The 18,602-nt window shown below is 37.4% G+C and overlaps 1 protein-coding gene across 1 annotated transcript; it reads right to left on the bottom strand.

Annotated features, from left to right (window-relative positions):
* Window positions 1-8,757: 8,757 nt before the first annotated feature.
* Window positions 8,758-15,914, bottom strand: LOC129247532 (uncharacterized). Its single transcript, XM_054886685.1, has 4 exons — window positions 15,437-15,914; window positions 9,393-9,773; window positions 9,159-9,305; window positions 8,758-9,090 (listed from the first exon to the last, which is right to left on the bottom strand). The coding sequence occupies exons 1-4, from the start codon at window positions 15,729-15,731 to the stop codon at window positions 8,939-8,941; spliced, it is 975 nt and encodes a 324-aa protein (XP_054742660.1). The 5' UTR covers window positions 15,732-15,914; the 3' UTR covers window positions 8,758-8,938.
* Between the last annotated feature and the right edge of the window lie 2,688 nt (window positions 15,915-18,602).

Raw genomic sequence — 18,602 nt, forward strand, 5'->3', positions numbered from 1 at the left:
TGCCATCAGTTCAGCCTGAAAGACACTACAGTAGTTGGGGAGCCGAAAACTGAAGGAGATCCCCAGATGTTCGGAGTATACACCCCCGCACACCCTGCCCTCGAGTTTTGAGTCATCTGTGTATACTCGCCCTGTCTTACATCGTCCCGTTTCCACTCTTCGCTTGAGTGTAGGAGGGTCGTAAACACTGTAATGGAAGTGTAGGCGTGAGTGAATAGACCACCAGTCCGGGAAGCTTCAAAGTAGTAGCCAAGATTTTATCGTGACCATAATCCGTGTTTGACCACTTACTTACCCTTCTAACTGAAGAATGAAACTCAATGTTCTTGATTCGAATTTTTTATTCCGAAATCAAAACATTCTTCTTTTAAAAATATTTACCAAGGATATTAATAAAGTTGGTTTAAAGGTTCATATGGGTCTGAAGGCTAAAAAGGTATATAAGTATTTCGCTCACTTTTCCTAATATAACAAATAAAATATTTTGCATCAACTTTTCAAGGTATCAAAGAAAAACATGTGTCAAGTCCATCTTTTGATTCGCAGTGTGCGTCTTTTATCTACGAAAGTACTAGACTTGTAGGCTTCGACAATAATAAATAAAGAAATAAGTGGCGCGCACACTTCTGTAAGGTGTTTAGTCGAGCTCCTCCTAATCCTACTTGTGGTGTGCGTCTTAATGTTGTTTCACAAATCGATAATAGTAATTATTATTTATCATTCAAATAAATTTGCTCGAAATGTCTTTTAAAATCATATTAGCTATTTTTAGCATGGAGAATCGAATATTTCATATTCTTATTTTCAAATACGACAATAAAACCGAAATGTTTGCCACTATTGGATTTAATTACTTGAAAACTTAAAAATGAACTTTCGTTGGTTTTAGCTCTTTTCAAGGTGAAACGTGACCGGCTTACTGAATAGCCATTATTTTTAAGTCCATTAATATTTATGTGTTTGAGAAAGTACTAAAACTCCCGCGTATAGTGGAAAGACGTAATTGAATGTGTGAGTTACAAAACAAGTAGCGATAATGCTGAAAATAAACGTGGCAGGTAGATCAGCTGTAGAATTCAGTAAAACAAAAATACAAAAAGTAAGTTGAGAATTTTAATAACTTCATGCATTTAGCCAAATATTGAAATGTTTAATTTTGTATTAATATAATTAGCTTAGGTTTTTTTTCCTAGAGCTCTACGCGCTTACTGCGTTTCGAGTAGTTTATTATTTCAATCAGTTTGTATTTTAGTGCAAATATTTTCATACATATGGCCAGTATGACATTCAGATAGATTACAAATATTTTTCAACTACATAAATTTTATAATATAGTTTAACAAAACCTACTGAAATAAAATGCCTGCGATTGGATACAAGCAGCTTATTACTTATTCTACTATATTACAGGGTGGGCCATGTAAAATTTGCTTTTTGAATGAGCTATAAAAAAAAACTAATCAATATTTTTTCAAACTTTTTTTTTTTGTTTTGAAGATTGAACATTGTCATTTATGAATGAAAAATAATATCGTTCAGATGACTGCCACGACTGACTTTACATTCCATCAACCCAATTTTTAAGCACATTTTCGGTTGTTTGGGCTCCAATTTCATGAATGTCAGCTTCGATTTCGTGTTTTAAAGCATCAATCGTCTCTGGATGGTTCGCATACCATTTGTCCTTAACGACTCCTCACAAAAAATAGTCCAACGGGCTTAAATCACAGCTCCGAGGCGGCCAATTGATATCGGAATTTCGGCTGATTATTCGGTTTTCAAAAACGGTAGCCAAAAGTTCGAGTGTAACTCTGGCAGTGTGACAAGTTGCACCGTCCTGTTGAAACCAAATGTCGTCCATGTCATCCTCTTCAATTTTTGGGAACAACTCGTTGAGCATGTCACGGTAACGCTCGCCATTTACTGTAACCGCGGAAGAAGAAGAAGACTCACCACCTTGGAAATAGGTTTTCAATATTTCCCAATTGTGTTCAAGCGTTTATCGTCCCATTTCGTAAATGTCAAACCTTTAAGTAAATTATGAACACATTTGACATGTCATTTGTGTTACCATTCTCAAAAAAATAGTTGGTTCAAAAAGCAAACGCTATATGGCCTACCCTGTACTATTATGATTAAGTCATGAGGTAGGAATTTTTGAAGTTTTTTAGATTATCAATAATTTTTTTGACAAAATCTTTGAATGATGTTATCAAACTAGGATACCTTGAAATTTGTTTAATATTAAATGCTGGAATATCATATTGTGTACAGAATGTTTCGTATCCCTGTCGTGCACTGTGAAAGCGTGGGCAGTCGTGCAAAAGATGATGCATACTCTGCACAGTGAGTTGGTCACACGGACACCAGTCTTCTTCAATGATTTTGAATCGCTTTAAGTATGCCTTGTTGAAACCATGGCCAGTAAAGAGCTGTGTCAATTCCAATGATATCCCAACGAGTTGTCGGTATAGTTGCGTATCTTCAAGAAATGGGAAGAAAGTCTTTGTAATGGAGCCAGTGGGGTCGTCGGCATACTCCTGCTGTCATGACTCGAATATTTTAAGACGAATTTGCCGTATAGCGTATCTTAAAGGAAATGCAACGCTTAAATCAACTCCTTGATTTGCAGCTTCTTTTGCCTGCTCATCTGCGCGCTCGTTTCCTTGAATACCAGTAAAAGTCAATTCTGTGTCCCTGGCGAAGAAGGTGCAGGTGCTGATGAATTGATGCAATTAAGGGATTAGGATTGCTCCGATTTTGGATAGCTTCCAAACAAGAGCGACTGTCGCTATATATGACTAGCTTTTCCGTTTTCAATTCTTTCTGAGCCCACTTCAGTACAGCGTCAATTGCTAGAGCAAAGGAATTGCAAAGAATGTAATTTAAATTTACGTGACGTCCAGTCGTTATCTTGTTTATGAACGACAAAAGCTGATCCACAAGCGCCTGTTTCAAACTTGCTTTCATCGGTATAGATATGGGTCGCATTTGCGTCGATAATATTGTGAGCTTCCTGTTGTGATGCTATACTTTCAAAACGTATAGACTGACGCTCGGATGGATGTAGATGATTTTTTGGTGCAGTACGTTGTTCAAGCATAACGTTTAATGTTTCAGCCTATACTCCAGATAATTTGACACTTTCGATTTGCATAGTTTGTTTTATCGTCAGGTGCAGCGACGTGAACCCTGCAACCGCCAGAGCCGAATTGGCCGAAACTGTGTGAAAGCCTCTGATTGCTCGTATAGCGAAATTTCTTTGGGACGAGCGGAGAAGACGGCGAGTATAATTAAACTGTACGGCTTTGCCCCATATACTAGCAGCGTAAGTTATAGTTGGCTCCATAACTTGTTTATAAATTGTGATAACGTTTTCCGCGTGTACACCTCATGTGGGTCTAACATATCGGCATCCGTTTTCATATACTCGTTGAACTTTTTCGACAACGTACATAGCATGGTTGGTGAATCTCAGTCAATCGTCTATTACTACACCCAGGTACTTCATTTGACGAATATTAGTCGATTGCCATTTAAAAATAGTTCAGCTTGTTTAGCATTACTTTTAAATGCCATAGCATGTGCCTTGGTGTCACTTAAAGTCAACTTCACATTCTCTCCCCAATTATATGTATATTAGGCTCAGAGCATCGTTGTTAGCGTAAAATTGCAGTTCTTTTACAGTTTTGGCGCTGACTATTAAAAGGACGTCATCTGCGAAGGCCTGAATTTCACACCCTTCAGGCAGCGGCAAAGAAGCTCATCTATGATAATGTTCCAAAAAATTGGACCACATACAGACTCTTGAATACAGCCTCTAGTTGTTGCTTTTGTTGCAGTGGCGTCGGCGTAATTTAGTGAAGCGCAGCGAACTGTAAGGTAATTTGTAATAAGCCTGTAAATATTAAATGGAGTTTGCATTCGTTCTAGCTGATTTAAGAGCGCTGGCCACCACGTGATCAAAAGCACCTTTAATGTCTAGAGACACACTTCTCCTTCTCAATAGTTTCAACTGTGTTATGCAAAGCATCCAAAGTTGAGGTCTGCCCTTTGAAACCATATTGTTTTGGAGACCATAATTGATTCTATTCAACATGATATAACAGTTCGCACCCGTAAAGTAAAGATGACTTGGCATTAGAAATAAATATTTATTCAATTGAATATTCAAGTTTTGATGATGACTTACAAATTCACTCCATAGAGCTGAATACCGCCGTTGGCATTTTTTTGTCGTATTAAATCTTGCAGAACAGCATAGGTTCATTTTGAAAAAAAAAAATTACTTGCTTTGAATAACGTGCTTTTTGCTGAATAAAATGTTTCTTATTTAGAATTTCCAGATCTTATAATATAACTCAACTTCCATCAATGTTACTTTATAAATCATTTCAGTAAATTCTTTTACTTTGTAGATTGACATCTTCCCTTAGTTTTAGAGAGACTTTTTTTTAAACAAATTATTTGCTCTAAGCCTTTCTTTGTGAACCTTGTCACATATCTCACTTAGAAAAGCATCTCATACGCTAAAGTGTCTCTCATAGCTCAAACGCTAAAGTAGAATAACAAAAAGTATGCAATTAAAAGTTAAAGCATTGCATATAAAAGATTTTTCATGCCTGATAGCTAATCAAATTAAAAGTAACTTCCTACTCAATTAATGTCTGAATGTGTGTACGTTTAATGCGCTTGACAATAGTAATGGACAACAGTCTGGGGCAAAATGTGGGTGTGGAAAAATATTTACCTTAAAAAACTCATTTAAATGAGACAAAGCAACTTATTTTAATTAAAAATGTGTAAGCTTATATTGGATTACAAATATATACGTAAAGTGGTGTGCTTTTATTGGCATTTTGACATTTTTCTAATCACTCTCGCTGAATTAAAAGTCAGAGTAAACAATGTTTACTCCGCAACCTATCCAATTTACAACGGAACACCACAAAGTTCCCCCTGGTCAGTCATCTTATTTTTACTAGCTTTTGATGACTTTAAGTCTTCTTTTTAAACCGTAACATTATTAAGAGGACAGATACCTGTAAACGGCCATATTTTCCCTGATTTTCATTAAAATTATTTAAAATGAAGAAGTCAATATATTTTTTTCAAAATTGGCATACAGTTTATTTATACAAAAAACACTTAATTCTTCCAGCGGGGCTTCTCAATCGGCGGGCATTGTAGCATCGGCGTCAGTGACCTGAATACAAAAAACCAAAAATTTGTTTGTTTATGAATGTCACAATTTCAATATGAGTTAACAATAAATGAAAAAAAAATCGCGGAATAAAATGCCTCAAAAAAAAAAAAATTTCGTAAACTTGTAAGTTCACATAGAAAGTAATATCATAAAAAAGATGTGTGCAAAATTTCAGGGAGATCGGTCAATAACTTTTCGAGTTATCATGTACGCCAATTCGAAAAATATAGTTTTGAGAAAAACCCGTCTAAAGTTTGAATACATGAAAATTCCTCTCCCAGCGTTCGAACGCAAAGAATAGAGTCGTCACGGTTGTCGATCTATAATATAAGAAATACTTAAATTTACGTTCCAAAAATTGTTTGACATACTCTGAAAGGATTATATTAACATTAAAAAAAAAAATGTTTTTTTCTCGAAATTTTACAGGTATCTGTCCCCTTAAGCATTGATCTGATTTGCAGTAAAAAGAACACCAACGACATTCTAACTAGGTTTCATTATGCACTGTCATCAATTGATAGTTGGAGCCAAGACTCTAGTGCCAAGTACTATTAAATAGTACAGGTTCAGTATAATTGAGTAAATTTCATCCCCACTCTACAAGCTGTTCGTAGTCTTTAAGAAGGCGTTTGACACTATCAAACGAGGCCCAATATAGCTGGCACTGAGTAGAAAGGGAGTTCCCGCCAAGGTAATTCGATATCAACGATTCATTCACTACCAACGCAGGCATAAGGCAAGGTTGTCCCCTGGCGCCCCTTCTCTTCACCATCGTCCTTGATGACGTCATGAGCCAACTGACACTGCACAAAAAAGGCATCGTATGGAGTTTTACCAGACATCTCGAGGACTTGGACTTTGCCGATGACATATGCCTCCTCTCTCACAAACTCTCCGACATGCAAACGAAGACCGACAAACTAGTCGCGCTGTCACGCACTGCCGGTTTGGAGGTCAACATCGCCAAGACCCAGGCTGTGAGAGTTAACCACAATAAGGCAAGGTAAATATTGGTTGACGGATGCTCTGTGGAATTCGTCGAAAACTTCTACTACCTCGATTGCATCATCACGGCAGATGGTGGAGCAAATAAAGATGTCAACTGCAGGCTAAACAAAGCAAGGGCGGCATTCGGGTGAATGTATACAGTATGGGGGAGTTCGCAAATCTCCAAGCGCACTAAACTACGAATATTCGGCTCATGCGTGAAGTCCGTATTATTGTACGGAAGCGAAATATGGCTGGTCTCTAACATCATCACACAGAGGCTACAATCCTTCGTCAACAAATGCCTCCGCATCATCTGCAGAATTTTCTGGCTAAGCACCATCAGTAACGACGCACTGTGGAGATTAACGAACGAGGAACCCATTCTTAGGCAAATCTAACGCAGAAAGTGACGATGGATAGGTCACACACTGAGAAAACCATCAGATAGCATCACGAGGGTGACACTTGACTGGAACCCGCAAGAGAGCAGAGGTCGACCAAAAAACACTTGGAGAAGGTCGATGTTGCATGAACTTGCAGATGACGACATCTCATGGGACGGTGCGAAAACAACAGCACAGAACCGTGTACGATGGAAGAGTCTTGTCGAGGCTCTATGCTCCCGGGAGGAGAGTGAATAAAAAAAAAATAAATAAATAAATAAAAAAAAACGTTCATCCTATAAGAACCAAGTTCACACTAGATGCTTTCCATTTCAATTCAACCGGGCTATTCGGGTCATGTTCTTCGATTTCGATGTAACTAAAATATGTTGCTCTCTGGTCAAAATAATGAGACACGTATTTTTTTGTTCGCCCGAAAAAATTTTTTCAAGAGTTATCGGCAATTTTGTTTTTCGGCTCAAAATCGATTTTTTTTAATTATATAAGAAAATTTTTTTTTAAATGCCCATAACTTAGTCAAAAATGAACCGATTTTAATAATTCTGGGTTTAAAATGATCGTAATTACTTACACGAGCGACTTCATGTAGAAACAATTGCAAAAAAGTAGTTCAAAATTTTTTATTTAGCCATCTTTGCGATGTCATTGTCTTCTTTGCGTAAGGTGGGCCCAATCCAACGCCATTTCCTTTCTTTGATATCAGCTGCGATGGGCTTGCACATTGAAATATTTAAAAGATTTTCGTTGGTGATAACTCTTGGCCAAAATATGCGGTGAATAATGTGCAGACATCTGTTGATAAATGTTTTAGGCTATTGCATATGGTATCTGTGACTTTCCATGTTTCGCACGCATAAAGTAACACTGGTTTGATGCTTGTATTGAAAATTCGTAATTTTGTTTTTGTGCTGATATGTCTTGATGACCAGATTCGATTCATCCTGTGGAAAGCGTGGCGAGCTTTGTTTATACGGGGGCTTACATCAGCTTTCGCTCCACCATTTTTTGACACTATACTGCCAAGGTAGCAGAAATTTTCCATGCCCTCAATTGTAACCAGCGTACCACCCACTTCAAGCGTCAGTACGTCCTGGTTTGGAGTTTCGATGCGTATAAGCTTCGTTTTTTTGAGGTTGACTCGCAATCCAACTTGGCTTGCATATCGTATTAAGGCAGTAAATTTAGCGTGTGCTTCAGACAATTTGTGTGTCAAAAAGCATATATCATCGGCATAATCCAGATCGTAGAGCTTCTGACATAGGCGCCAATGAATGCCCGATGGAATATCGATATTTGTTTTTCTTATAATGTCATCAAGTACAGTGATAAACAGTAGCGGCGACAACACACAAATTTGACGCACACCATTGTGAATACTGAAGAGCTCGCTCTTTTTGCCTTTGAAAAGTACACTGCACACAGCTCTCTCATAAAGTTCTTGAATGATGGTGACGATTTTTTCCGGTACTCCATTTGTCCCCAAGGAAGACCAAATTGCGCGCCTGTTCAAGGTGTCAAAAGCGCGCTCAAAATCCACAAAGAGTAGGTACAGTGGCGACCGCCATTCTGCTGACTGCTCTATAATTATACGCAGCGTGTTAGTATGATCTACACACGATCTTTTGGGGCGAAAACCATTCTGTTCGGTGCGCAACATGTTGCTGAGAACTGGGGCGATTCTCTCAAGAATGACAAATGCCAAGCACTTTATTACGGCATTTAAAAGAGTTATTCCACGCCAACCCAACCAACAATACATGACATAAAAGCTTACATAATTTTCTAAAATATAATTGTCTACTCAAGTTAATCTAACTTTAACTCATTTTGAAACAAAGCCGATAGCCTTGGCAGCCAATGCTTGCATTAATTATAATTCTTGAATTGTAATTATAATAAATAATTAAAATAAATAAATAATTATGCTTTTCAGTCTCACCGCGTAACTCTTGAAATGTATACTGACGTGAATTCACCAAGTGTGGCACCCTTGAAAGCTTTTTTCAAGCATCCATATAACTTTGATAATTTTTACCGGGCTCGCTAAATAAGTGATTAAAAAGCCAAGGTCATATTTATTAGCGCAAATTACAATACAAAATTTTCGGCTCCTAATTCAATTTTTAATTGCAGCAATTCGTATACTTCGTACACTAAAAGTGAAAAAATTTTCAAGCAATTTATGTTTAATATATACAAAAAATAGTGAACAAAAATAAATCTGCTCTTAGAACTAAGTAAGATGAAAGACTTAAGCGACGAACTCGTTTACATAACTTCATATTCTCGTACTTATAATATATGAATTGCATTAGTATGTGTGCAGCTAATTTCGTTAATTTACAACAAAAACATCATACGGCACCACCGACATTATGTCATTGATTTGCTGCAACAGCATTGGTCCCCAATATTTACGTGTTTCAGGCAGAAAGGCTTGGAAGATTTGACGCCAATATTGATTTATAATATTTACCGCAAGTTCATCTAGGAAAGTAATATTTTTTATATTTATTTTATAACAATATAAAATCTGTTTGGTGTTTCTTAGTTACTTAATGTTGGATCTGGGAATACGCCACTGGCCAAAAACTTAAAGTCACTAACTTTAGGATCTGCATCAAATTTCGTCATACGCACAAATCGATGGCTATCAGCATCGTAGAAACCACCCTCGTAGGTTTGGTCAATATTCACGTCAACTATGGGATGACATTAAAAGTACGCTAAATCAAATATACATACACAAGTACGCATAAACTTTTTCACTAAGCCTCATTATAACTCACCCAAGGACACGTTGAATTGGCCCCTTGGTCGCAATTGCACATTATTCAACGTGAATTCCGCCTTATAATTGCCCACAATTCTTATCTCTGGCACATTGGATAGCGCTTTCATAGTTATTTTGCCATCCACCACTTTCAGGTCGAGCATTTTTATATCTAATTTAGAAAAGCCATAAATGAGAGCGTCGCGCATTATTATACGCCCGCGTACATTGCCATTTGAGTATTGGAAGGTGGTGCGATTGAGTCGGAAAGGATCGATTACTGGTATATTCAGCTCCTTGTCACCGTTTTGCACGCGGAGTAAAGACACTTGTAAGAGATTCTTGACGCAATTGTTGAATTCGGGGCTGCCATTTTTGCAAACTGGTATGTTGTCGTCTGGAAGGGGAGAAGAATTAATTAGGCAATACATTTTGTGACAGAGAAAATTTAGTCAAAGAAGTTTAAGAAACAGTTGCAAACCCTTATTTTGTACTTTTTCTCATTTCAGATTAAACTGTGCGACAAATTGGAGATTAAAATGTGGGAGTTGGGAAATTATTTCACAGAACGATGGCGTCAGCTCTAAATATACAGGTAGCGCAAAATTAATCATCCTATCGAAAGACTTGGTTTTTTACAAATGGTGTCCTGCGTCAATCATATTTGACACTGGTAGACTAGACAGCTGCAGGATTCAAATAGACAAACATTGGAGAGCGCAAATGTCAAAATAAAGATTTCTATCACTCAAAATCTTTTTTTTATTTATTAAAAAAGTTTTGTAAAAACAAAAATGGTTACTTTTGCGCCACCTTGCATAAAAAATCCTAAATAAGTAAACCCGCGGAGTTCTAAACATTTTTTGCTTTTTGTTTTTTGCTTTTCGAATTGAATGTTCATATTTGTGCCCAAAAATTTACTTCAAACAGTTATAAATAAAGTTTAAATCAGCGATCTGTCTCCGTTCTATTCTGGTTGGGTCATGAGTTTAGCTGTATTTCATACATAAGGAAAAATATGTCCATCTGAAACCTGCAATCCTTGAGAAAATTTCCCTCATAATGAACTTGCAGGTGGCGAGCGGCAAAACTCTTTCTTTTAAGGCCAACGAATGTAGGTTAGGTAGTGCTGGCTGATCTGTATAAAGATCTCACTTAAACCGCCAAGGTCCGTTGTGTTGCCAACACTACGTATTAGGAATCGAAGAGTTTTAACAAGCCATACCGCCTGTCTGCAATATCGTTCAAGGATGGAAAATATGCTGATACTAGGCATATTTGTCGATACCTACAAAGAGCCGGACAGTGCCAAAGTAGGTGTTCCCAAGCACCCCTAGCATTCGCTTTGTTGCGTTTGTTACACGCATCGTTCTGGACTAGTCTCATTTTGGTTGCGTGATGTGGGGTGAGGCAGTGTCCCGTCGGTACTCCAACCAAGATTTTGCAGTCTTTCCTAGACAGTGATAAAATAAAGTTTATGGTTTTGGTATTCTTAGTCCTTAGCTTAGTTTTTGGCAGTTTTGTACAAGGTTTAGTGTTCGCTTATTGACGTAAGGCCAGCGAAAGTGAAATTGGAATGTCCTGTTTTGTTAGCTTGATTACTGTATAATTTGCTGGTATATCCGCTGCCCCTGTTGTTTTCGAAAAATGATTCATTGTTAGGAAATTTAAAAATTTCAAAGAGTCTTTTGTTGTAAATCAACAACTGATATAAACAATATTTCCGCAATGCTATTATTAATATAGTAACAAAGCGGGGATTAAAAAATTAACCTAATAATTAGCAACTTTATAGTCAGTGCATGCCGTGTCGTATGAGTAATATTTTTCCTTCCTACTTATCTAATCTCATACAGCGCATTGACATTTGTTTCGTGCTTCATTTATTGCTTTTTCGCTGTTCTAGAACACAGATGCTTTCCGTTAAGGTTTTGGAAGCCAGCAAATAATATAAAAAATTTTGCAAATTTTTCAACAAAAACATTTAGAAAACAGATTTAATGAGCAATATTCTGGCAGGTACTTCGCTTATCTCACAAGCGCTAGAAGACCTCGATTATAAATATTTATTAACTTATTGCCAAATAATTACTATTATTTATCTGCTAGCAGCAGCATATACATACATGCACACATGTATGTACGTCGTTTTTCTTAACTATTAATTTTTATTCGTTTCAATTTTTACGCTAAAATTCTCTCGCGTAATTTTTAGTTTTCTTCATGCGTACTTCCATATGTGTACGTATATGCCGATATTTACCTCGCTATCTAGACCCAGTCAACCGCGTACGCGTGCTGCTGGCTACTGTTTACAAGTGTAACAACAAATACACCAAATGCGCCGCGCAGCAGCCACAGCCGCAGCAACCAGCTTCAAGTGAAGGTCGGCCGCTTCGAAGGCAGCATTTCAAGCGCACAATATGACCTTTGATATGCGCTGATTACGTGTCTACAAATTTACAATTATCCATTCTAAGATCGAGTTTTGCTTTTTTTTATTAATTTTTAGATTGGCGGCGTAAATTGTGTGGGCCTCGTTTGTTTTGCGCAAGTGAATATAAACAAATAAAAAATGTAGCACATGTTGCTGTACAACACAAATGTATGTTACATTATTTGAGCTACATACATATGTATGTTTGTATGTAATAATACTGAGTACGTAATAATACTCGTCGCATAGTTTGGCATGTAAAGCTACAAAAGAATTTGGCCAGCTTGGGACGTAAGGCGCTCAAAGGCGCTTCTTAATCGGTCAAGGCACAACGTCTCTAAGTTAGTCGCTTTGATCACAGGTCACACTGTCTCTTTTGTCGAATGCACCTCATTTCGACTACTGCAAAAGCTGCAAAAATGATGAGGAAACGTCTATAGGGCATCTTCTTTGTCGCTATCCTGCGTGGCATGCCACTAGTTTTAGATATTTTGGCTCATCGTTATTTAATGCTACTGATGATCTTAGAGATGTAAGTGTCAACGAGATCAATGGGTTTGCAACAAAATGGCTTAACGAGGAATATCCCAATGGATCCGCGACGGTCTAACTGAGTTGGTTTAAATTCCGCCTGCCACTTCCACCTACCTAATCATAGTATGGCGCTTGAAACTACGATGTGTAAGTCTAGGCTTGCACTCAAATATCTCTTTCGAGCGAGACTTACTTTTGAATGAGACTCGGATATACCAATGCAACTATTACCATTATTTGTCGCTTACTGTCCATTAGAGCTATTTGCGCACTTGGTAGCAAATTTAAGTAGCTACGAAAGATGGTTGTACAGGGTTGCCAATATTCGACGGACCCATCTGGCAACTCTGCATCTTTTGCCAGAGACGTCAGATCGCTTAAGGGGGGGGTAAGGGATAAAAATCGATTTTTTTTGCATGTTATTGTAGTAAAACATTTCAAAAATACCGTGTTGAAATTTTAAGTCAATCCGAGCAAAACTTTTTAAGTTATAGAGCATAAAGCCGAGCCGCCTCAAACATCTGCCGAGACGCAGCAGTTGCGCGCGTAGTCCGTTACAAACTTTAAACGCGGTTTTCTCGAACCTTTTTTTTTTAAGTGCGTAGTCATTGGTATTTGAAACCTACTCAACCGATCCTTTTGAAATTTTGCACACATATTTTACATATAAAAAACCTCCCCCCAACGTTTTTTTTTCGCCATTTTTTTTTTATATTAAGGTGGTTTTACACCTACAAAATGGCGGCATTTTTTCGTCAAAAATCACTTTTTACTTCAAACGACTACCAAATGGCTGAAAATGAAAATAAATCGTCAAAATAAACGTTGGGGGAAGTTTAACTCATACTTTAACTAAATTATTCGATTTTTTTGATTTCAGATGATTCTACGCTGAGATATGCTGACTACTGCAAAATGTATTTTTGAAAAGACGTCTACGTAAATGTGCTCTCATTCGCTCATTTTGCAATATTTTTACATGAAAATTTTATCAAATGTTCTTGAAATGTTACTTTATAATATGCAACAACTTTTAATAAACTGACTTGAACCGTTTCGCTACAATAAATTCATGAAAAAAGTGTTTTTTTTTAGCGTTTATCCAAAGAGGCCAAATCAAAACGGACCAAGGCGTCGCATTGCTCGGACCACTTTACAACGAATTATCCGCATTGATTTGCATTTATTCCCGTATAAGATTCAATTGACGCAAAGATCGTTGCCTGCGGACAAGCCTCGTCGATTGGAATGGGCCCAAAGAGTCATCGAAATCCGTCGGGTCCGTCGAATATGGGCAACCCTGTTGTGTTATTTAAGTAGTGGTAGTGCAAAATGCCCAACCCGGGCCAAAACCTGTTAATAGTCCCTTTGCTGTAGTTATTTAACGCAGTATAAATATTAAAAAAAATGGACTAACCATTTCCGCATCAAATTGCACGATGAAATTTACATACCTAGAATTATCCGATTCACATGAAATATGCGCCAATTATATAATCCTGAGACTGAATGACTATTCTCCATTATTGGTTGAAAAAAAAGAGGTTGTCTGTAAAGTAGGTTTACTGACGATAGTTTAACGTGACAAAGTCATAAGAAAATACTGATGTAATGGTTGCAATTTTCAGAAAAAAATTTTAATTTTATTTGTTTGATAGATATTTTGTATGGATATAGAGAAGGAGGTACATGGAATTGCAATGGAATAGGTCAAGTTACATTTACACAAACGTGAAAAATGACGAAACATTTATCAAATTCATGAAAGATATGTTCAATTTCGATTGTGCATCAGACGTTAATAAGTCAACAACACTAAGAGGCACCATCATCGATTTGCCTTTTTCAATACACTTTACACTCGAAACACTCCCTTTCATTTCCTACTTTTTCTATCATCGTCCTATTCTCAACAGCGAAATGGTTCATTACCATGCACACAGGAAGAAGGCATATGCAAATACAAGTATTGGAATTTATATACAAATGCGCATATACATACATATTTATGTATGCTCACTCAAGTAGGAGACCACCAGATGTCGAACGTTGCCGAACGCGAGGGCCGATTGTGCTCTTTGTCGTTCGTTCCGCGCTCTCGCTTGCAGTTCAAGCACATTAGCTTACATTTACTTGCGTACAGAATAGATTCGTACATTTGATATGTCCATATGATTTGTATGCATCTTTGCATCTAGATTTGTTCTTTTTGTTTGGAAATTGCTCGAAATTGAATAATAAGACGTTAAGACGGCTAAATCGATAAGACGGCTAAATCGAATTATAAGACGTTATCACGTCAAAAAAACTCGAACAGCGTATTTTTAAAATCCTTTCCTAAGCCGCTTCTGATCTATCGCCTACAACCTTCCATTCAAGTTTTCAGAACTTCTGGCTAGTTGTTAAAGACGTTGTGTTGATAGATTGAAGTAGCGTTTGAAGGAGTTCCACCCTCTCCTATTCGTCAAATCTGACCGCTACTTCAATCTGATCAAATGTAGCCAGTCATGTCAAATGCAAAGCGTAACCTCCTTAGCCGTCAATCTAAGCTTGGCAATCGTTTAGGGCAACTCACCGCGATTTGACCGCACATTTTTCCGCCTGTTGTTCACGTAATTTATAAAGCTTTTATCTTCAGTTACCCCGCCTTTCAAAATGAGTGCCCTTTTAATGTTTCGGCAAAAAATTGCAAGCGTCAAATTGACCCAAAAGTAGAATTCGGCAAGAGTTCTTTCTTAAGACCAGCCTTATGTAAATGGTTCCAAACGAATTTCTGGTTTAGCTTTAGTTTCTAGGCAATGTTGGTGTTGTGTTATGGTTGCTAGCTCCTCTTTTGAACTAAACGTTTCATTGACTAGCCAAAAATTTCACATAAACCCAAATATATATATGAACTTTACAACACCACAAAAATATGCACATTAGGGTGACCGCACATATAAAAAAAATAATTACAATTTCATATGTTGATCATAAAACTACATTATATTATCTGACAGAAGTGCTAGAGCCCAATTCTAAGTGATTCCACAGTTTGCATGTGCTATATACAAGAAAATCAGGCACTAAGCCAACAACACTTTTTTTACCCAATGAGAAATATTTCTTTGGCTGCGCTGTGCTCCCAGCCGTCTGCTTGTCACTACCAGAGCCGACCACCTCTGCACGCGCAGGATTTGCTGTGGCAGAAACAGTAGCAGTAGTAGTTGTTGTAGTGGTAGAGGGCGAGCTATTCAATATATCAGCGGCATTTGTGCTTGATGCTGTGGTAGGACCTGTTGTGGTTGTTGTAACAGATGCTGAGAGCTCCTCTTGGGCAAACGCAAGGCACAAAAACAACGTGAAAATGCACGGTACGCACCGCTTGTTTAGATGCAAAAGCATTTTGATGGATTTTTTTTGTTTTTTTTTTTTAATTGCAACGTTTTTACGTTCACAGAATTTTCACAGTTCACTAGCTTTCTTGTGTATATTTTACAATATTTTAATTATTTAAATTTTCCGATTTAAAAATTTCTGTTTTTGGTGTCACACTTAGACGCGACTACTGCTGACCGCCTTCTGCGTTCAGATGCATTTCTGCAGTCGGTTTTATGAAACGTTCCAATAAAATCAAATTGATACGAAAATAATTTTATACAATTTTACTTACAGCCACACAAACTAACCAAGTGACTATTTTATGGAACATATCAGTGGTCACAAATACATATATTCAAGCACACACACATATATACATACTTGCATATGTATGCGTGAATATCTGGTACAAGTTGAACTATCTGCATTTATAAGCACGACTAGGTGGGTAATTATTTTTAGTTGCATTCATACATACATACATACATACATACAAACAGGTAATATGCCGAGTGTTCGAGCACTTAGTTTTTCTATGGGCTTTCAAAGCATTGTATGTACGAATTATATATTTTAATGGCAATTATTTTTATTGCACAATGCACATATTTTATCAATACGAGGTTCATATTAGGTGCATTAAAAAGTTCACAACGTCACGCTTCATTTCGATGATGAAATTTAAGATATTTGCTCATACGAGGGGCTACTACATATGAACTTCTGGGCGAACTTTGGAGAAATCAGCATTGGTGGTTGGAAATGGTTTTTCAAAATATTCTCCATGAGAAGCAATACACCATTGCATTCGTTTGAGCCCTGTTTCGAGGCACTTTGTCCAATCGCGCTTCCAATTTCTTGGCAACGGAATGAGTGCTCATAGGTATGCCGGTCAGTCGCGATGATTTTCCAGGTGCTTTCGACATTTTCAACGATCGACCTACCAGAACGAAATCGTTAAAATCGCAGCTTTGCATGTGCGTTCAAAACTATTTTATAGAGAAATAAATTTTGCGGTTGGACAAAAAAACCCAATTTTATGATTTCAAATGCACTTTATTATTCAGTATAGTCGCCCTGAACATCAATACACTTGTTCCAACGTGATTCCAATTTATGAATTCCATCCCTGAAGTGAGAATCTGGAAAGGCTGCAAAATCCGATTCCACAGCTGCTTTGGCCTCATCATTTGGCGAAAAACGTTTTCCGCGCATGAATTTTTTTGACTTTGGAAACAGATGGAAGTCGCTAGGGGCATTCCAAAATTTCGGACTTTAATTCATGGGTTTTAGCCATTGTCAAAATGCCCTTGTGGCAGATAGTCCTGACAGAAGTGCCTGATAAAAAGTTTTTTGCCGTCAGATGGTCTAAACTCGAGCCAAAATCGCCAAGAGAAACTCGACCACAATCGCGTAAGGGGGCGTCCATAAATTACGTGAGGTGTTTTTTTATATTTTCTTTTTATTCAACCCCCTCCCCCATCCCCCAATCTCACGTGAGATTTTTCAAAATGTGGGTTTCTTATGTAAACGCGTTGGATTGCTATTGTAAAAAGAAAAAAAAAATTTGCTCCGTGCTTTTATTTACGACTATTTAAAACTAGTAATCAATATTGCTGAGAGTTATAAGTGTAATAAAAATTTAGCAATAGAAGACTTAAATCGTAACTACTGCGATTAAAAAAAAAATATCTACTCTAATTCAGTCCATGGAGAATCATGCGCGGTTTCAAGAGAGACTATTGGGACCAACATGTCCATATGATTTTCAGTAAAATCATCTGCTCCTTCAACTTCGTTCTGATCTAGCCACTCTAAGCCGTTGGCGCTTGCGCACAGTAACTCATTAGCTCGTCTTGTGACAATCCGTGAAGGTCGCACTTTGCGGAACATACGCGCTTGCTTAGCTCGTCATGTTCTTTAAAGTACGAAATTGTCAAACGTCCATCAACCTGAGTGATAGGGTATGAGGTGGCAGAAAACGGTCGTGAAGAATCATATGCAGATCACTCCGGCGTGCGCTGCAACACTTAGGTCAAGCTCCATATGCAGCTTAGCAATCTGTTTCTTCATAGTATCTTGTGCTGGAATGGGACGTACGTTAGATGGTGTAGTGCTCGGCATAGCTTCATCCACATCATCGCTGATCACAAGAAGCTGATTTTGAATTATATGAAAACAGTGAAGGAAATGACCGCGCTAATATTTTGTAGTTATGATTTTAGCATATTTTATCACAGTTTCAGTTTTTTTTATGCTATTAAATGTAACAATAAACTTTATATAAAAAAAGTATTTTCTTAAAAACATATATATTTAACCTACCTTTTGAAGGAATGCTAAAGTAGACCGAACTTTTCTCTCAGTGGATTCCCTGAGAAGCCGTTCAATCTCATGTTTAATGTGATGTATTAACTCTTCTTTCTTCGGGAATTTTCGCTTCAAGGTATTTCATAATTTTATCACATCGTCGTGGCAGGACTTCTTCGCCTTATAGACGTATATTTTGACGTATGCGTTATAAAATCTGGATAACTCATTTTAAATTAGTAAGAGCATGAACTGAGTCGAGTAAAACATTTACAATAATAAACAAAGAAGGTTGGAACCTGTCCGTGTGTCGCTGCCACTCAGCTCGTACGCTCTTGTTCATTGAGTCGCGCGTTCGGCTGATAGTGGCTCGAAAACAAGCGACGGGCTACACTGTACTGTAAATTCAGATTAAATTGAGCTATTTGGTATAAAACAGATATAATATAACGTCGAGGTATGAATGAAATTATTTTCTTTCGAACGAATTAGTGAATGATCTCAATCATACTACGATTACGCTTAAGATTAAATCTTAAGCATGTTCAATCTGGATAATGGACCAAAATAGTATAATTTTTTTTG

Source organism: Anastrepha obliqua, chromosome 5, assembly GCF_027943255.1.
Source record: "Anastrepha obliqua isolate idAnaObli1 chromosome 5, idAnaObli1_1.0, whole genome shotgun sequence".
NCBI classification, from domain to species: Eukaryota; Metazoa; Arthropoda; class Insecta; order Diptera; family Tephritidae; genus Anastrepha; species Anastrepha obliqua.

Coding starts and splice junctions, on each gene's coding strand:
- LOC129247532 (XM_054886685.1), bottom strand. CDS start 15,731: ATGCTTTTGCATCTAAACAAGCGGTGCGTACCGTGCATTTTCACGTTG. Junction 9,774..15,436: donor AAAGAAATATTTCTCATTGG/GTAAAAAAAGTG, acceptor CTCCCCTTCCAG/ACGACAACATACCAGTTTGC. Junction 9,306..9,392: donor CCAATTCAACGTGTCCTTGG/GTGAGTTATAAT, acceptor GTCATCCCATAG/TTGACGTGAATATTGACCAA.